Consider the following 21,356-nt stretch of genomic DNA (forward strand, 5'->3'; position numbering starts at 1 on the left):
CACCTACAAAGCTTCAACAGTTAGTGTCCTCAGGTCCCAAACGCTTACTGAGTGTTGTTGAAAGGAAAGGTGATGCAACACAGAGGTGAACATGCTCAGCTTTTGTGGAGTGTGTTGCAGGCATCAAATTCAAAATGACTGAATATTTACAAACAATAAAGTTTATCAGATTGAACATTAAACATCTTGTTTTTGTCGTGTATTCGAATGAATATAGGTTGAAAAGGTTTGCAAGTCATTGTATTCTGCTTTTATTTATGTTTTACACAACATCCCAACTTCATTGGAATTGCTGTTTGTTTTTGTGTGTGTGTGTGTGTGTGTGTGTGTGTGTGTGTGTGTGTGTGTGTGTAGCTGAAACCAGCAGTTTTCATACACTGTATAAAAAGACACAAAACCTTTTTCTCTGTAAAATGCTGATGGGTTTCTGAGCAAAAATTAACATTGGCTCATTATTCTGATCTTACATTTCTATGTTTTTGTGCCAATTTTTTTCTTTTTATTTATTTTTAAATAATAATTAAATAATAATAATTCAAATAACTTTTTTAAAATGTGAAAATAATAGCAAATATCTGTAAAATAATGTTGTTGTTTTTTTTAATACGGTAAAACCATCATTTTACAGTCAAATGCTGACAAAGAACAAATCACTATTTATACAAATCAAGAGTTTAATTGTTATTTGCAGTTCTGATTTGTATTTTGTTTTGGGTTTTTTTTTACAGTCAACATGTAAATGTGTCTTTTTTAGTCTGTAATGTAATAAAACATTTTTTTTTTAAATCTCTAAAATAATAGTTACAACTGTTGTAATATTTATTCCTTAATATACAGACTTTTTCTTTCAATCAATGGTAAACACTAACAACGTGTTGTGTTCCTACTGGAGTACTGCTCTTTATCTTCCATGTGGTGGCAGTAAAACATCACAGTCTGACCTGCAGACGGAGACATGAAGCCTTCGCAAGCACAGAATTCAAAACTACATATGAAAATGAAAGTTGGCAGAAAGTTGGATTTCCAAAGAGGATCGAAAACAACTTCAGGACAACTGAATTCAATTTCTGTCTAATAAATTCATTTCAATTTATGTGATTTAAATTCAATTTTTAACAAACTATTCAAGTTTAGCGATTCAGATTTAAATACAAATGATTCAAACTCACATTTTCATTGTGATAATTTTCATTCTTTCATTTCAGCAATTCAGGCATAAATTATTCAGATAAAGTGTTTTATTGCAATTATTTAATCTTACCAATTCAAATTCAAATGTAAGTGATTCTAGTCATTTTCTCATGCCAATTATTCAAGTTCAGCAACTCAACTTTAGATACAAATGATGCAAATAATAATAATAATATGTTGGAATTATTCAAGTGAAGGAATATGTTTAAAACATATGATTCAAATATGACTTTTCATTGCAACTGCTTCTGTTCTGTGATTTAAATTCAAATTTTAATGTTTCAAAATTCTTTTTTCAAAGCAATTACACAAGTTAAACTGCACAATTTCAAGACCTGTGATTTAAATTCAAACTGATTCAAGTGATTGCACCAATGTTCTGAGGATGTTTTCGGGAGGTTGGGTGCTGTTGAGATAACACATTATGTGACGTTCTCAAAATGGTCCACAGCGTTCCTCGTTATTTATTTACTTGTTTTTAAATTAATAAAACGTTCAATATATGAAATGTCTTCAGTGTTTAAAAATGTCCTCACATTCTAAAAATGTCTTTTTTCCCTTAACATTTGGGCAGAACCATCTAACAACGTTATCACCTAATGTTTTACAACTAAATGACAGCTTCCCACTGAAAACATTAGTAGAGTTTGGTAGAACTTTCCCAGAACATTTTTAGAATAAAAAAAACAGCAAATCTCCACAGAGTAAACGGTAAATGGCACTTATAGAGCGCGTTTATCCAAAGTGTTTCTCATTCACCATTCACACACATTCATACACTAATGGCGACAGAGCTGCCATGCAAGGTGCTGCCTGCCATTGGGAGCAACGTCGGGATCAGTGTCTTGCCCAAAGACACTTCGACTGTGGAGGGGCGGGGGATCGGAGATCGGGATTGGAGGACAACCTGCTCTACCACCTGAGCCACAGCCGCCCGTCCCAAAGACGCTGAAAACCAGTATTCTCTCCATGATGAAGGATGAAGCTGTGAAGCTTCTGAAAGATGCCTGTTGGCTCTTCATGCCCAAGCCTGCAGTGGATCCATCGCTCTCAATACAAATAATTCATGTTATTACTGAAGCAGGCTGTTGGTGCTTCAGCCGTAAGCAAAATAATCACATTCTTCACTGAAGAAAAAGTACTAAAGTCACACTGTCAGAGTTCTCCAGTGCAGGCATAAAGTATCATTAAAGTCTTAAATAAAAGAACTCCCTGCAGACAAAGGGATGTGATATTATCAGATTATAATTAACCACACATTCATGTTTAAGCAGCGTTCTACTGCTGGATTTGCAACTTCTGACATTTTTACAGTCGACTGCAGGTGAAGTGTCCATAGCTTATTATTATATGTCTGTATTTACAAAAGCATCCTCACTTTTTTAAAATGTCCTAATTTTGAAAAAAAAAAAAAAGCTTAATTCATATCAAAAATTCTTTACTTTCTAAAAGAATTGCAAAATTTTTAAGCATTGCCGTAATTTTGCAAAAATGTCCTCATTTTACAGAAATGTCTTCAATTTACGGAAAGGTCATAGTTTCACCAAATTGTCCTCACGTTGATAAATGTTCTTTTTTTACAGAAAATGTCCTTATGTAAAAAATAAAAATAAAAAAATGCCTTGACAAAAAGTGTCTTTACTTCACGAAAATGTGGTCATTTTCCAAAAAAATGTCCTTGATTTAAAAAAATATTTCTTGCTAAAAAATGTCACTTTTTAACATTGTCCTCATTTTGCAAAAACGTTCTCACTTTACTAAAAAGGTCCCCACTTTTGAACAAGTCCTGATTTTGCTCATGAATGTCCTCACTTTAAAGAAATTCTCAATTTGCCACGACTGTTCTCAATTTCGATTTTTAAAACAAGGCTTCCCCTTGTCAAAAATAGTCCCTACTTAACAAAATGTCTTTACTTTCTAAAAATGTCGTCACTAAACAAAGACGTCCTCACTTTATTAAATGTCCCTACTTTCTAAAAAAAAACTAATTTCAGAACCATTCTTGTTTTAATGTTTGTATAAAAATGTCAATGCAGAGTAAAGCAGATCTTCACTTTGTCTCCCAACATCTGATGATTCTCACTGCGTTGATGTGAAAACCATTAGTGGAGCATTTTCTGGCTTGGAGCTCCGTTCCAATAAAACTAATCCAGTGATTCATATCAAACCTCAGCGCCAGAACATCGGCTCCTCTTTGAATACGTTTTATTTTCGGTAAATGTTTGAACTTGCTCCTTAAACCTGAGTGAAAACCGGTTTTGAATGTTTGCTAAATTCTCCTCTTTTATTACAAACAAGTTAAGAGCCAACATTTGAAAATAAACTGTAAGGAAGGTATGAACAGTAAAATGTGTGAAGCTGAAATTCCATCCATCCATTATCTATACACCGTTTAATCCTCACTAGAGTCGTGGGGGACTGGAGTCCATCCCAGCTGACTTAGGGTGAAGGTGGCGCACGTACGTAGAGCGGCTCAGCACTCCTTTTTACGAGTTCTGACTGTGCACCTTAATTTTGTTGCACACGTGTGTATAATGACAATAAAATATCTTGAAAGGCAGGGGACACCCTGGACAGGTCGCCAGTCTATCACAGGGCTACACTTAGAGACAGACAACTAAGCATACTCACATTCACACCTACGAACCATTTAGAATCACCAATTTAACCTCAGTGTGCTTTTGGAATGTGAGAGGAAGCCGGAGAACCCAGAGAGAACCCAAGGAGAAGATGCAAACTCCACACAGAAAGATCCCAGGCGTCCAAACCGGGATGCGAACTGTGGATCTTACCTGTAAGGCAACAGTGCTTATCCACCAGACTTCAGATAGCTGTACCAGCGGGTGGTCTTTGTGGCTACCTTTGGGCCTGGCCTCACCCTGGACTTAACGGTCTTTGCTGCTTAATCTGGGCTCTTATTGTTGCAGTGACAAAGGACTCTGGTTGTTGCAGCGGCAAAGGACTCTGGTTGTTGCAGTGGCAAAGAACTTTTTCTGCACCTTGCTGATGCTTTCTTGTACAGCTGTCTCTTCAACTGGTTCACTCAGAAACTTCGGACCCTGTTGCCACTGAATCTTTTGCCAAATCTTTGAGGCCTGCCCCTTAAGTGATGATTTCAGTGATGTTATACTGTTCAGGAACTCAACACCAGTCCTGTATTGTGCTGCTTTGGATCTCTCCAATCCAATTAGCAAAGAACGTTAGGAAGCCATAGCTCTCTCGTTGGATTGCACCAAGGACTGTTTGGCTGTTGACAATGTGCTCAATCTGCTTCACTTGGAGTCTCCAGTGTTGCTCGAAGTACTTCTTCAGACAGGCAGCGAAGACAGCCCCACACAGCTAACTGTTTTTCTGCTGTAGTCTAGAGTTTGGCTTTGGACTCCACTAACCTTACAGTAGAACCTTGAATGCAGGACCACTGGAGGTACAGGACAGCATCATAAGCATGTTCACTTCCATCGGAGAAGGTGATAGCATCAGGGTAAGCAGAGGCATATGGCAGAGTTAATGCTCTGATGAATCTGACTTTTCCCAATTGGACGTACTCTTCAAACAGTTCAGTGTCATCTTCTCTGAGCTGGTCTGACAGAGCGAGGTCCCAGGTACCTTTAAAATCACTGCCCCAGGATTTGACCTCCTGGAAAGCTCTTTGGACCAGGATGGCTCCTTGCTGCTTTGCAGGTGTTGACAGGCCAGTTGGGTCGTGCAGCCCCAAGACTTGACTTAGGAGATCTTGACTTGTCAGTGGGTCTGGGGTTTGGAGTTTCACCTGCTCCAGTGGAAGATCGTGGCCAGTTCCCATCTTTTTCCTCTTCTTGAGGAAGTCTATCCTGAACATGACGTGTAGTTTGTCATCTTCCAAGATTAAGCCAAAGCCAAGAGCTTTGTTGCCCTCCTCTTTGAGCTGATTTGGCAGGATGACAGTCTTTGTGGTTGAGATGTCAAGGTGCTCTTTCTGCTTCCCACTGGACTCCTTTCCCCACTTTGGCCAGAGAAGACCCCTGACTTCAAGTTGAACCCCCTGCTTTAAGGATGTGCGCCACATTTGCAGTAATGGCTTTGAGCTGGTCCAAGTTGTTGTGGGAGGTCAAAATGTCATCTACATAGCTGTTCTCTCGTAACACTCATCTCTCTTTAGTTAGGTGGTCGAACTGAGGAAGGTTTTTAAATGCTCTTATGGAAGGCTGAGCACTACAACCGGCCATCTTGTCGCTAATGTTGACTCTTTTGACTGCAAACTCTGCCTTGTCTTCATATTTCATGGCAGCAGCCCTCATGGTGCATGGTGCATTCTGGCTGTGTAGGTATGGTGACCTTTTCAAACAACTCAGAATGGGTGCCTGCAACGGGGAACTAGTTGACCTTCTTTATGGCTGATCAAGAGATTGATCTCTTTTGGCCTCACCAGCTTACTGAGGGGGATATGAGGAAAGAACTTCTGCAGTAGTTTGGCTGTGACATGCTTGAAGAAATCTGTGATGCTGTCTAGGCCATAACCGATCAGCTGGTGAGACTTCACAGTGCCTCTTGGAGTGTGGACCTGAATTTTCAGGAGGTAGCGCTTTGTTTTGATGGAGACTTTCATACCTCCAATGGCATGGACCACCAATGTGATGTCTTCACTTCTGAGGTTGAGTTGATTAGCTGCTTCGTATGTGATGTAATTAGTGTCTGAAGCAACGTTGATCAGAGTACCAATCTTCTGACCAGCACTGGCTGTAACTTCTAGAAGCACCATGATGACAAGCCACTCAGTTAAGCCATATTCTGCCAAACAACTATTTTGGCTTGAGTTGTGGTCAGGTCTGGATGCTGTGTTGCAGAAGGCATCTCTGCACTGCTGGGCAAGTTCAGGTGAGAGTTTCTTTAGGAATTCTTCCAGGTCCTCTGTGTGACGCTTGCCGCCTCCCACTGTACTGTCATTTTGCTGCTCCTCTGGGCTGCGTTGCTTCTGGACACTTCAGCACTAGGACACAGGAGGTAGCTTGCCTTTGCACTCTGGACAGGAACAAAGCTTTGCAGTGACCATCATTGTGGAACTCCAAGCACCTCTTACAGACCCCCAGTTGTCTGACCACATTGTTCTTCTGCAAGTGTGTGGAACTTCTTGCAGAAGTATACCTTTACCTTGTGTTTGCTGTCTCCACAGACAATACATCTTGGAGGACGGCTGCTTAACTGGTTTGAGGCTGAAGTTCTGACTTGCTTTGGTTCAGACCTGGTTTCCCCCCTGGTGGGGTCTTCATCCCTCAGTTGGTCCAGCTGCTTGTAAATGACTTGACTTGTGAGGAATGCCTGGAGGGTGTCGAAATGCTTTTCTGGTCCCGCAGAATTGTCTTTCTCACTTGCATGAAGGAGTCACTCTTTTATCAGCATGTCAGGGAGCTTGCTTTCTATTGACCTTGTCACCAGGGAAGTCTTTATGAAACAGGTGTCACCAAGGTCAGTCAGGTTGTAAGGAGTTTTTCAGCAGCATGGATCAGGTTGACAATCTTCTGTGGCTGGTGGCCTTCCACAGCTGGAAACCTCTGGAGGTCCTCTACCACTTCCATGGCGATGGCTATTTGGTTTCCAAACCGATTCTCCAGGACAGAGAAGATGTCGTCAGCTTTGCTGTAGCTTGTCAGACGAAGATCTCCGACCACTTTCTTATCCAGGCTGTCAAGCAGTTGAAACATTTTTACCTTCTTGGGCCTGGTTAGTTCCCCTTGCCTCTGGAGAGCTTCCCAGTCTCCTCTCCAGGAATAAACGTCACGCCCACTGCCAGTGAACTTAGGTAGGGACGTTGACTTCAGTTTGATAACTGGTGTTGGCAGATGAAAGGTGTGGTTGCCCTTTTGGTGTCTTCTTTGGCCTTTTTTTGGACGCTGTTCTTGAGGTCAACTTGGGGAGAGCAGGCTCAAGTCCTCTAATTTGGTCCTGGAAGTCTTTGTGTTCAGCAGGAGGGGCCCACTCTAACCTGCTGCACTCTTGCTGCTGCCCTGGCTGAAGTCTCTGGCAGGGAGGGTGAGGGCATGCCGCAACAATAAATTTGTAAGATTAGGTCTGTACTATCCACCGTAGTTTAGCAACCCATGTTTATTCTCCCACTTAGACTTCCGTAGACTTCCGTAGCCTTCCTTGTTCTTGTAAGTCCTCTGTATGTTTCTCCTGGTGTTCTTCTGGTAGTGGCTGGAGTATTCAGATTCTGATTTAACCTTCCTCATTTCCCCTTCTGCGTTCTCTCCTAGTTTATTCGTATTCCCATAACTTGCATTATTCCCTCCTGCACTCATATCATTGTGTAAATAAATATTTACTGTAACTCCCCATGACAAAAAATACATTATATTATTTTACCTGTTTGCCTAAATTCACCTGCACAAATCACAAAGTTCCATAATTGTGTCCATGTTTTAAAGGCAAGAAATGTGAGAACGCATCAAACATTTATTTAGAGTTGCAACGTTGAGTTGACTGAGGAAGAAGAAAGAATCCTCAACAACTCTGAACCTGTTGATCTTAAATTAAGTAATTTTTTCATTTTCTAAGCATTTTTAATGACTCAAATGTTAGAATCAGCTTTTTTCCATGACAGTAAGTTGCCTGTTTGTTGGGACCAATCTACAGCTCTGTAGTTTGTTCATTTTTGGGGGCAAAAAAAAACCCAAAAAGAAAGAACTTGATTGGGTCAACCTGACTTTATTGTGATTATTGTGTTTTTCAATACCAATATAGCTGTTAGCCTTCTGTTTGTTTGAGAGTAGATTTACAGAGTGAAGACATTTTTGGGATATTTCTAGGAAGTAGGGACATTGCTTTAATCCATCCATTATCTATACACCGCTTAATCCTCATTAGGGTCATGGGGGGCTGGAGTCTATCCCAGCCGACTTAGGGTGAAGGCAGGGGACACCTGGACAGGTCACCAGTCTATCACAGGGCTACACTTAGAGACAGACAACCAAGTACACTCACATTCACACCTACAGACAATTTAGAATCACCAATCAACCTCCATGTTTTTTGGACTGTGTGGGAGGAAGCTGGAGAACCCGGAGAGAACCCACACTGCACGGGGAGAACATGCAAACTCCACGCAGAAAGAGTGAACCAATGACCTTCTTGCTGCGAGGCAACAGTACTAACCAACTGCACCGCCTTGCAGCCCACATTGCTTTAATTTTAATTTAATTTTAGAAAAAGAGGAACGTTTTGGCCAAGTGTGCAGGATTTTTATGAAGCTGTGTTCACTGTACCAACTCTGAAGAATCTAACAATGCATGAGAGCATAAAATAAGAACCAGTATTAAACATCATCAGCTGTCAACAGCTGAGTGAAAACACGACAACATGACACCTCATAAAACTGTGTGCCTTTCTGTTCACATTATATTTTACAGCAGTGAAACTATGCTGTGACAAATGGTGAGTTTCTCCTGCTGTGCAGCTAAAACTGAACTCTGCCAGTTATATGATGAGCCTCAGATGAGAATTAGCCACCGGCAGGCTGTCAGATCATAAAGCTCTTCAGATTTATCACAGGAGGTTATATAACGGCAGCGAGCTGACAGCCGGCCTGAGGCGGGGGAGGGGCTGCAGATTAATCAAACTGTAAATGTCAAGTTCAGCTTCTAATACATCTGCAGAGAGGTCAGCACACTGCTGCAGGCAAACCCCCGATCCTGCACCAACCGAGCAGGTTTCAGGGTCCCCTGGTTTCTGCTGGTCGCGCTGGAGGTCGACAGCCAGACTCCCACAGAGCTGAAGCTGTCTAGTCGTCTTTATTTATCCCTCGTGTGCACAACAGCTCTGATCCATCCTTCTCACAAATTCATAGGAGAGTTACACCTCCATTTTAACTTGTTCAACAACCCATAACAACTTCTGTCTGATGACAACCACATAAAATGTTGGTGGACTGAAATTATAGCTTCTTTTGAGTCAATAAAAATCATCCGTTTGTCAGTGGATGACGTGAATATCCCACAGAGCTCTGAATGACTCTACCTGCAGATTATCAGCCTGAATGAATCATAAACCTACACGACCAGCTGGTATCAGCTCCACATTAAATCAGTGTAACCCGGTTGTTTTATATTGAAATAATGAGAACAAACAGGGAGCAGGGCAGCTGCAATATATTCATAGGATTAGATTCTGGTGATTCTGTGTCTTGCTGATTCTGCATCTGTTTGTGATGAATTTGCTTCTTTTCATTGTGATTTTTTGTCTTTTCATTGTGGTTTTGCATCAGTTTTAGATACTTTTGCATCTTTCTGCAGTGACTGTGTATCTTTTCATGATGCTTTTGTGTCTGTTTGTGGTGATTAATTTCACCCTTTACCCTTAGCATCATTCCAGGGCCTGCTGCTGAGAAGCATCCCCACATCATGATGCTGCCGCCACCATGTTTTACTGTGGAGATGGTGTGATGATATGCGGCGTCTGCGCCCCTCAACTTCCTGATGCAGGTTTTGCAAGTTTGACGGTGTCATTGTACCAAAATGGCACAAATAAATATTTTTGGCACGCTGACACGTGGTAGGTTTATTTTTGCCAGTTTCAGGCCATTGAAAAGTTCCAACATATTTTAAAAATCGGACAGTTTTAGTTTATCAAAGTGACACAGTGGGCAGTATTCTTTCTGAAAGTGTTGAATAAACACTCTTTGGTTTTTTTTGTTCGACAGAGATGCACTTCCAGTTTTTGGTGACGCCTTGTTTTTGTTGGACAAGTTTTGAAGCTATTTCGGTGCAATAAAACTTCACCAATCTGCGTACTTTTGCATGTTGGAACATGTGCAAGAGTCGCTTTGAAACTGTTGTGTGACCTCATCTTGTTTGTTGTTTGGCAGAAATGCACTCGAGGCCTTTATCTGGTTTGGTGGAGCCCTGAAGGGATTTTATTGCGCCAATATGTGAGTTGTTTGTAAGATTACAGAAAAACTATGAGGCCAAATTCAATGAACCTTGGTGGAGATGTGGCGTTAAGAGCCAAAATCTATCATATTGGTTTTATTTTGTTTTGCTAAAAAATGTTTAGTGTATTATAAACAATGTTTTTGTTTCATTTATCATAGAAGGGGGGCGGGTCTTTAGAAATGAGTACTGGGGACAGGTGTGGGAATCTCAGCGGCTGTGGAGGGCCAACGATGCGCTCTTTGACTCAATCCACACACTGAACTGCACAATATGCAAAAATAAAAGTTGCAAAACACAGAAATGACGTGGATGTGTGTTTTGTGCAAGTGTGAGTCAACCACGAGGACGGCCCAAGGATGGCTATCTGTTTTGAAAGCTCAGGCGAAGCTTAAGCCATAAAACGTGGAGAGTGACCAAAGGAAGAACCTGTTGAACTCTGCTGCAGCTCTGGATCACTTTCTTTCAAATCGTGAAGGACGTATCTTTGGTTCTGACAAACTTAAAATAGGAACAGAATAAAAATGTGTTCAGACTGAAAGCGTGAATTTCTTTTTTCTGTTGGTGTGTAACTAAAATGATGTGACAAGAAGTTTTTAATTAATCCCAAATTAAAGGAGCAAAGGCAGCTCTGACCTGCAGCCATACGAGCTCATATATGAACTATGAATACCCACATACCTGCATGCATGTAGAGACATATGCAGGCTGCATGCTGGTTCAGCGCTCAGCGATTAGAAGCTGCAGGCTGCTTCATGTGACAGCACATCACTGCCTGTCACTAAAAGCTTTCAGCTCTCAGATCAGCAGATTAACTGTAAAGGCCACATTCAGGCACAGAGTCACACCTGAATGCTAAACTAACCATTTAAGAACAACAGTGATGCTTTCAAGGCTGCAGTAAACAGTGTTTCTCTTTAGAGGTGCAGCCAAGCAGAAACATCACCAGAATGGAAAGTACCTGAGTCCACTTGACCCCAGATAGATCAGATTAGATCGAGCTTCACTGATCCCTTTGGTGGGGTACCTCAGGATAGGTCGGTAGGTCGGATCTGGATTCTGCTGTTTGACTGGATCTAAAAGGACATTTTGCAGCCTTCACACATGCTACTGGGGTGGACAAAATAATGGGAACACTGACCAACAACAGCCTCAGTAAGAGACATAAAGTAGACACACAATGAGCACAAAGACACACAAAACCACCATAAAGAGATACAAAATGACGGCAAAGAGACACAAAACCACCACAAAGAGCCACTAAATGGCTGCAAAGAGACAGAAAAAAACACCACAAAGACACACAAAATGACAACACATAGACGCAAAACTACTGCAAAGACACAAAATGACCACAAAAAGACACAATACCATTAAAAAGAGAAAGGAAATGACCACAGAGAGACACAAAACTACTGTATGAAAACACACAAAACTACTACGAAGAAACAAAATGAATGCAAAGGCACACCAAATGGTAAAAAGCAACCCCAATAAGACACAAAATGTAAATAAACCGACCACAAAGACACACAAAAAGACCAGAGAGATGAAATTCAACTAAAAAAATAACGCAAAATGATGTAGAACGTCTCCAGAGACACATACAATGATACAAAATGACCACAAAGATCCATAAAATGATGCAAAATGACAGTGAAGACACACAAAATGATGCAAAACGAAGACAAAAGACACATCGAATGATGCAGCACAAAGACATCAACAACAAAAAATGACTTAGAACCACCACAGAGATACACAAACTGATGCAAAATGAGGACAAATACACACAAAATGAATAAGAACGACCACAAATACACACAGAATGATGTACATCGACCACAAAGACACATAAAAATTCCTCTGTGCTGTTTGCGGTTGATTTTCTGCAGGAGCTCAATTGTTTCACATCTCTGATCCACACAATGACACAAAATGACCAGAGAGACGCACAAAATGATGCAAAGCAAAGACAAAGACACACAGAATGAGGCAAAATGTCTGTAATGACCCACAAAATGATGTAAAGCTATTATAAAGACACACTAAATAAAGAAGAACGACAGCACAGACACACAAAATGATGCGAAGCAAAGAAAAAAAACACATCAAATGATGCAGCACAAAGACAAAAATAAAGAAAACGATGTAGAACAACCACAAAGATCCACAAAATGCTGCAAAATGAAGACAAATACACTCAAAGTGACGCAAACAACCACAAAATGAATAAGAACAACCACAAATACACACAGAATGATGTACATCGACCACAAAGACACATAAAAATTCCTCTGTGCTGTTTGCGGTTGATTTTCTGCAGGAGCTCTATTGTTTCACATCTCTGACAGCAGAAACTTGTCACTGGGTTTAACTGTCGGAGCAGTTGGGCAGCATTGCTCTGCACAGGTGTTCCTACCAAAGGCTGTCGTGCTCAGGTGTGGTGACTGAGAGCAGCATGTGGAGGATTAACAACGCAAACACACTCGCATCACAGCTCACGCTTCATGCAACAAGCGACACACTCGAGCTGCAGGTCGTCAAGACAAACAACAAACGGACGCCCTGCTGGCGGCTGGCGGCGTTTTCCCACACAGAGCACTTGAAGTCGACGCTGGCAGGTGACAAGTGATCGCTTGGTGCCAGAGGCCACCAGCATCACACTGAAGCTCTTTGTGCTGAGAGAAAGTGCAGCGCCAGCAAGAACACGATCTGCCCTTCAAACTAACAGCATTATATCACAGAGCCGGAGGGGAGACGAGCTCAGGAACGCAAACCCTTCAAACCTCCTCCGATCTCATGTACAGATTCTCCACAGACTCACATCATTAACACACAAATCTTCTGGTGTATTTTGGAGGGTTTCGCCTCTGCGGGAATTAAAGAGTTCATTGAATGTGACAAATTAAAAGATGAAACGTCACTTTGGTGGAAGTGACACCAGATGATCAACAATTTTTGAAACATTTTTATGGCATAAATAGGCCTTAAAATGTTTATGAAGTAGCACAGAAAGGTTTGAATTAACATGAATGTTCTGAAAACAACATAACAAGATTTTAAAGTCGTAGAAAATGTTTTCAATTCAGCACAAAATACTCAAATAGTGTAACATGTTCTTTTTTAATAGTATAAATAGCATAAAATGTTCTATTACACTTTGTTTTTAATTCAACTTGTTTTGTTCCTGTTTTTATCTTATACCCTGTTAAGCGACTTTGAGTATCTTGAAAAGCGCTGCACAAAATAAATGTATTATTAAGGTTTTTAAACGAACATGAACGCTCTTAAAGCAGCATGACAGGATTTTAAAATTTGCATAAAATGTCTAAATAAATGACAAAAGGTTTGTATAATTACGAAATGTTTTTACAATAAACGTATTTTAAACTGGTACAAAGGCAGCGTTGTGTTTTGAATTGCATAAAATGTTTCAAAAATCAAACATTTTGAAAACAAAATGTCCTTAAATAGCATAAAAAAGTTTTTATTTTTGCATAAATGGTCATAAAAAGCAGTGTAACATGTCTGAACAGTCGCCTGCAGCAGTACTGGAGTAAATCTACTCAGTTACATTCCTGTTGGCAGGTGTGTCTAGGCCACGCCCCCTCACCTGCGGCTGCGCCCAGCTGCGCGCCTTTAAAAGCAGCGGATGCTCTGCTCTCCTCACTTCTCTCCTCTCTGCTCCCTCCACCGGAGAAGACAGACCGACCTCCTCCATCACCATGACAATGGTTTACAGCCAATCTCGGATGAGCACAGGCGGCAGCATGGCCGGTGGCTTTGGTGCCGGCGCTGCCATGGGCCGCAGGGCGTTCAGCATGGCTGGGGGAACTGGCAGCCTCAGGGTCTCCCAGGCCAGCAGGTCCTTCAGTGCTAGCGGTGCTGGTGCTGGTGCCGGTGCCGGCTTTGGAACCGGCTTTGGCTTCGGTGGTAGTGCCGGTGCCGGTGCCGGCTTTAGCTTTGGTGGCGGTTCCGGAGGCGGCTTCGGCGGAGGAGCTGGGGACGACAGCGTGATTGGCAACGAGAAGTTCACCATGCAGAACCTGAACGACCGCCTGGCCACCTACCTGTCCAGGGTGTCAGCACTGGAGTCTGCCAACGCCGAGCTGGAGCTGAAGATCCGTCAGTTCGTCGAGTCCAAAGCGGGTCCTTCCACCAGAGACTACAGCGCCTTCTTCGTGACCATCAAAGAGCTGCAGGTCAAGGTGAGGCATCATGGGATGTGGTTCCAAAGGGTCACAAATCACAGGCTGTCAATAATTCATTTTTAAAATTAAAACTCTTAGCCTTTGTAAATAATGACAACAAATACATGAAAGAGAAAAAAAGTAGTTAAATAAAAGTAATGTGTCTGATTGCAATGTAGAAATGCAGTTTTTTAAATTTTATATTTACGTGTCATTACCACATAAACAATAAGAAACTAAGTCTAAACCATGAAAGTGACGATAATCCAAAGGAAAATTAAGTGCAGAAGATAAAATGTGCAATAGTTGCAATAAGAAATTTTCTTTGTAATAATGGCACAAATGTATGGAAATAGCAAAATCTGTGCAAATGGGGCACCTCTGGTCTTCCATACATCTGATAATGAATAAGAGAGTTCACATCAGCGCTCTGATTGGATGGAGGCGTCAGCGTGAAGCTGCCTCAAAACATTGTTTGACTGAAATATTTGCTCATGTATCTACAAACAGAACAAAAAACAAAAAAATAGTTCTTGTTTTTGTTTCCTGGTTCCTTCTCTTTCTTTTATTACCTTTCAGTTATTTTGTTATCTTTCTTTACTTTAAAAAAAAATCAAAACATGTGTAAAAAGGTCAACAGTTATTCTGATGTTTTTATTAATCATTTCCTTTAGGTCCTCATCTGTGTTTTGCTCAATATGAGTCTGAAATAGCAGAATTTATTCATCAGTGTTTGTTCGTCCACCTGCGTGTGACTCTTTCAGCAGCAGGACTTATTCGTTTCAAATGTGTTTCCAGATCCTGGATGCCATCATGGTCAAAGGAACCGTCATGCTGAGCATCGATAACGCCGGACTGGCTCAGGACGACTTCAGGATGAAGTTAGTGCCTTTATTTTTTCCTGCCCTTCGTTCTTTGCTCTGTTGCTTTACTTTGTTTTCATCTCTTGGATGTTATTTTTCAGCTTTTTCTTTCTTATTGTTTTCATTTTTCTTTCTTTCTTAAATGTAAATTATTGTACAAACAAACAAACAAAACTTAAGTTCAGTTGAAGAATCGGCTCATAAATTGAAGAAATGCAACCTCAGCGCCCCCTGCTGGCTGCAGTTATTTTACACTTCAGTCTGACTTTCTCCAGTTCAGGAAAACACGGAATTAAGCTGAAAACACCAAACAGACAGGCTGTAAAATAAAATTTAGGCTCAACATTTAATTTAAATTGTATACATACATATTAGGTGTATAGATCTTTTCCTCAGCCTTCATAAACTGTTGTTGAGTTTGTGCCAAACATAAAGAAACAGGAGTAAAAGAAAAAAAATGACATCTTGACAGTAAAGTACAAATGCTTTAAATCAATTCTTAAAAATTCTATTTAATCAAAAGCATTTTCACTGTTTTTATTGTTTCAGTTTTTTTTTGTTTTTTTTTTTAACACTCCTCATTGTGTTTGCTGCATTAGTTTCTATAGTCGTCCTGTAATTTATTTTAACTGTTCTTATCTGCATGAAGGTGTCCGACACAGGTAGAAAAAAAATTCTTCAACTATTTTTTCTTTTTACCTTTTTCTTTCTTTCTGCTTTTTTTTTCACTGCTTTTTTCTGGATTACACTTCATTTCACTTGTAACTTCCTCGTCATCGCGTTCCCTTTCACCAACTCGATGTGAACAAACCGCAGGTACGAGAATGAGCTGAACATGCGTCAGTCGGTGGAGGCCGACATCGCCGGGCTGAAGATGCTGCTGGGCGAGCTGGGCGTTGCCAAGACCGACCTGACCATGCAGATCGAGGCCCTGCAGGAGGAGCTGGTGTCCATGAAGAAGAACCACGAGGAGGTGACCAGTTTGCTGCTCTGTTAGCGGGAACCTCGCTACAGACGGACATTTTAAAACTACAATCAGTGACTGTATTACAATCACTACAAGCCCAACATTATCGATATAAAACACAAAATCTGTTAATACGCTCACGTTACTTAGCATCGTTAGCGTGTAACGTTTGGCATTCCAGCAAATGTTTCAGCATTAAAGCACACTGTACTTTGAGATTAATGCTAACAGAACATGCTATCAAACTAAACACTTAACACTAAAGCTGACCATGTTACGCGCTTTAGTTAGCATTGTTAGCGAACTTTAAAAAAAAAAAAAAACACCAAACTAACAGTAGCATTTTAGCATGCTATGCTACCAAAACCATGCTATGCTACAGTACACTGGCTCAACACTTTGTAACAGTTTATTTCCATTAACTGCACTGCACTTGTCAAAGGACCTCAGGCTAACTTTTTGGTTAATGCTAACATTACATGCTAATGTACGAGACAATAGATTCTAAACGTCTTAAGTCTGAAAAGCTGACAATGTTACATGCTTTAGTTTGTATCGTTAGCAAGTCACATGTGACACTAGCAGTACCAGTTTGACACGCTACGCTAACGAAACCTCATGATGCACTGGGTAGACACAACCTTACGTACTTTGACAGTGGGCTAACGCTCTTTTAACATGCTGAACATAACATACATAAAGTATTACTCACTAAATGTGCTGACATATAAAAAACACAGAAGAAATGTGTTGCTTGGCCCTGTTAGCATGTCACACTTGTCATATCAGTCAATATTATTACGCTATAATATGCTATTATGCTAATTAAATTGTTTAGTCGTGCTAAATTAGACTTATTCTCTAAATACAGTAGTGCACTTCACTGATGGCTCAAATGTGGACTAACGGTAACTAAGCATGCTAACAAACAGACTAAAAACAATACATCTGTAAGGCAGCCGACTGTGAAGTTCTGTTTAGTTAGCATTATTAGCAAATCACCTTTGTGCTTTAGCATATACATGAGGCTAACTGTAGCATCTTAGCATGCTAAGTCTGTGCTGCTGTCTCCTGCAGGACCTGATGTCCATGCGCACTCAGATGAGCGGCCAGGTAAACGTGGAGGTGGACGCTGCCCCTCAGGAGGACCTCACCAGGGTCATGGAGGAGATGAGAGAGTACTACGAGACCGTTGCCGCCAAGAACAACAAAGAGCTGGAGGCCTGGTTCCAGGGAAAGGTGGGACACCAGCCTCACACAGGTAGACAAACACCTGCAGGGTTGTATTTCCACTGACGTCTTCTCCTCCTCGCAGTCGGAGGGCCTCAGCAAGGAGGTGGCCACCACAGAGATGACGCTGAAGACTACGACCACGGAGGTGAAGGAGGTGAAGAGCCAGCTTCAGGCTCTGGAGATCGAGCTGCAGTCTCAGCTCAGCATGGTGAGTCCCCGACAACAGGTGACCCGTTTATTATCACAGTTGTTCCACAACGGCCAACACACCTGCACGACAGGTGTCCAGTTTGTGGACTAGTGTCCGTCCTTGCTGTGTTTCCGTCCTCTAACCAGCTCGTGTCCTCACAGAAAGCATCGCTCGAAGCCCAGCTGGCTGAGATCCAGTCTGGCTACGCCAGTCAGATGAGCAGCTTCCAGATGCAGGTGAGTTTCCCTCCACAGGTTCAAGTGTGTTTGTGCTCTGGACTGCAGCTGCTCACCTGAGTTCACCTGTGCAGGTGTCCATGCTGGAGGAGCAGCTGGTGCAGCTGAAGGCCGACCTGGAGAGACAGTCGCAGGAGTACAACATGCTGCTGGACATCAAGACCAGGCTGGAGATGGAGATCGCCGAGTACAGGAGGCTGCTGGACGGAGAGGGCAGCGGGTAAGATTCAGACCAAACCGAAGAACAACGTGGGTCCAGATCAGCTGCTTTTCTATGACAGTAAACTTGGAGTCAAAACCTTTTTGTGGAACTATTTCACAGCTCTGTAGTTTGTTCATTTTGTTCTGTATGATTAAATTACAGTAAAATGGAAAATACAGCAAAAAACCGTTTTAAGTCTTCACAGGAAATATGTTAATAAAATGTCTCAAAAAAAAGTCTGAGAAGTTTAAAAAATATGAATAAAGTTCATCAAAAGATGAATGAAAATCAGATGACACGTCCCCAAACTGTCAGAAAACGTCAGTACGGGTAAAATATTAAACTATAGCAAAATATGAAGAATGTCAAAATAATGTATCCCAAAGACGTCTACAAGTATTAATAAAATAGGAACAAAAACATTTCTGTCCCAAAAGTAATAATGACGTGTCCCCAAAAGTCCAAACATAAACGATCCCAAACATTTTAAATGTTAAGATATGAACAGAAATATTGAGCAATCATACCAAAAAATATTGATTAAAAATATAAATAAGCCTAATAACATATCCTCCCCAATAGTCAAGATTGGATTAAAATATGTTTTAAAAAGATTAATAAAATGTTATTAAAAAATATTAATAAAAAATACAAAAATGTTACTGATTTTTTATGTTAATGTAATTAAAACATTCATAAAATATACTATAAAATATTTACCAAAATATTCAGATGTACCAAAATATTGATCTTAAAAAAAAATGTGAATAATAAAATGTGACCAAAAAAAGGTCAGAAAATATTAATAACATTTTTAAAAAGCTGCTGTAGATGTGACTCTGAGCCATAAAACTTACTGGAAGTTTCACCGACTGTTTCTGTTTTTACTGAAATTCAGCTTGAATTTAAAAAAATGTATATTATTAAATGTTAAAACACATTTTTTTGTGCTCTCTCTGCAGATCCGTCGCCATTTCCTCCGGTTTGTCCTCTTCGTCCTCCACGACCTCAACAGTCACCACGACCGTCGTCACAAAGGTCGTCGAGGAAACCATCTGAGCCAATCACACGGCTGTCTGACCGGGGGCGGAGCCACATCTTAACCTCTCACCTTCCTTCTCAGCGTCAAGCAACACCTGACCATGAAACTCTCTTGTCTTCATCACTTCGTCTTTGAGGAGAAAATTCCACATTTTCTGTTTTTTTTGTTGGGAAAGCTTCAGCGTTGTCCTGTTTGGTTCTTCAACAAATAAAACTCAACTAAAGTCCACGAATTCCCCGTCTGCGCTGGTTCTTCTATTTATCGGCCAAATGTGACGCAACCGAAAGATTTCCTCCTTATTTTTAGAGTTTAGCTGTTTTCATCTTCTTCATGCAGATTCAGGCAGAAAAGACATAAATCAGTACAATTAAAGAGGAGCTATGGTGCACATGTGACCTGAACATGAGCCAAACAGCAGCAGATAAAAGCACACAAAGTAAATCACAGAATTATAAAACAAAAATAAATAAAACTTACTTGTCAAAGCATCCTCCAAAATAATACAAATAGAATATAAGAATCTGTATCAAAAAATCCTCCAAAAGTTATTTAAAATGCCCCCAAACCTAAAAATCTGATAAATATCAACAAACTGCTACAAAACTGTACCAAAAATAATAAAATGTCTCCAAAAATGTCTGACATAAAAAATAAAAATAATAAGATACTGTACACAACATTTCAATAGACCCCAAAAATATTGATAAAAATTCCTCTAAAAAAGCCTGAAAAAAAAACCAACACAGAGATGTAAATAAGAAAACATATTTACCAAACACACAAATTACAAAAACAGTAAAATATAAATGAGATTTTTCATTTAAAAAAATAGATGACTGGACCAGATGATTAATAAGATGTCTGATGCATTAATGAAAAAACCACAAGTGTTTAAAAAAAAAATCAAAAAACACTAAATGTTTTGTTGTCACAAAAATTTAAATAAAGTATCAACAAAAAAAAGTTGTTGGAAAATATGAACAGAAAATGTATCGATGAACTGGAGAAAGACAATAAAGTGTTACTATAAAAAAAATCATTTAAATACAAAAATATCTTATTAAATTATGTTTATGAAACAGTAATAATAAGATTTATTAAACAAAATATCACAAAAAGCTTTTAAAAAATTGTTAATACTAAAAATGTTTTGCTTGAAACTATCAGTCAACTGTTTCTAAAAATCCCCCCAAAAACACTCAAATACCTCAATTATGAGTAAACAGCTGATTTGTAATTTTATAATGTAAATCTTATTAACAATAAATATTAATTAGTTAAATATGAAAGAACTATCGCACATGTTGACAAAACTAGTCAGAAAACATCTAAATAAATTCTACCAAAAAATTAACAAACTCAAATATGTTAATAAAACATCACAAAAACATGTGTGTGTATATATATATTACACATATATATGTACGTGTATAAATTAACACCTATATCACTATTAATATTAAATACTATTATGTTTAATTAGCTATTATTAAACTAACATCTTAATATCCCCCCCAAAATTAAGAAGTGTCCAAAAATACTTTTAAAATATCTTTAAAATTATTAAAACTGTACCAAATATATCAATAAAATATCCCCAAATCGTTTAAAAAAAAAAAAAAAAAAAAAAACTAAAATATGTAAAATTTTAACAAAACATCCCTCCACAAAATCTGAAAACTGTCATTAAAATATATTTTTTTAAAAACCTGAAAATATTGATAAAAATATTTTCTTTATGGGTAAACTTTATCCATAAGTATGATTAAAACATCTCGAATATTTCATAAAATAAAAACACTTAACTGCAGCAAGTTAAGAAAATATCTAATATATTAACAAACACGTTGTTAAATAGTATTTCTGCAATGATTGCACGAACAAAACGGTAATTTAATTAGAATAATTATAAATGAACTGAACCAAAAATATTTACATTTTTAAATAATCATTATTTATTTATTTATGTAACTTTTGCTTTAGCAGGTAAGTTAATTGAGAACTTGTTCTCATTTTCAGTAACGAGCTGGTCGAGAGGCGCCATTAATAACCTACACCAAATTAACATGATTTCTAATGTAGACACACACACGTATGTAAATATATATAATAATTAATAAGAAAATTCATCAGAAAGTTTTACAAATATTCAAAAAAGTGTCTGTAAAATATTAGTAAATCTGTTTTAAGTATTAAAAAACCTCTTAGATAAATATATTATAATAAGCAATTTATTATCAATAATAAACATTAGTAAGACAAATATTTAAATTAATTTCAAATGACTAACTGTCACAAAAATGTCAGATTTTCACTAAAAACTCTAAATAAGTAAAAGT

The 21,356-nt window shown here is 39.3% G+C and overlaps 1 protein-coding gene across 1 annotated transcript; it reads left to right on the forward strand.

Annotated features, from left to right (window-relative positions):
- The first annotated feature begins 13,768 nt into the window (after positions 1 to 13,768).
- On the forward strand, positions 13,769 to 19,249 carry LOC103361486 (keratin, type I cytoskeletal 13-like). Its single transcript, XM_008287571.1, has 8 exons — positions 13,769 to 14,302; positions 15,083 to 15,165; positions 15,964 to 16,120; positions 17,192 to 17,353; positions 17,430 to 17,555; positions 17,699 to 17,773; positions 17,848 to 17,993; positions 18,938 to 19,249. The coding sequence occupies exons 1-8, from the start codon at positions 13,820 to 13,822 to the stop codon at positions 19,032 to 19,034; spliced, it is 1,329 nt and encodes a 442-aa protein (XP_008285793.1). The 5' UTR covers positions 13,769 to 13,819; the 3' UTR covers positions 19,035 to 19,249.
- Positions 19,250 to 21,356: the final 2,107 nt, after the last annotated feature.

Source organism: Stegastes partitus, unplaced genomic scaffold (genome assembly GCF_000690725.1).
Source record: "Stegastes partitus isolate 25-593 unplaced genomic scaffold, Stegastes_partitus-1.0.2 Scaffold508, whole genome shotgun sequence".
Lineage (NCBI taxonomy): Eukaryota > Metazoa > Chordata > Actinopteri > Pomacentridae > Stegastes > Stegastes partitus.

Coding starts and splice junctions, on each gene's coding strand:
- LOC103361486 (XM_008287571.1), top strand. CDS start 13,820: ATGACAATGGTTTACAGCCAATCTCGGATGAGCACAGGCGGCAGCATG. Junction 14,303..15,082: donor TCAAAGAGCTGCAGGTCAAG/GTGAGGCATCAT, acceptor ATGTGTTTCCAG/ATCCTGGATGCCATCATGGT. Junction 16,121..17,191: donor TGAAGAAGAACCACGAGGAG/GTGACCAGTTTG, acceptor TGTCTCCTGCAG/GACCTGATGTCCATGCGCAC.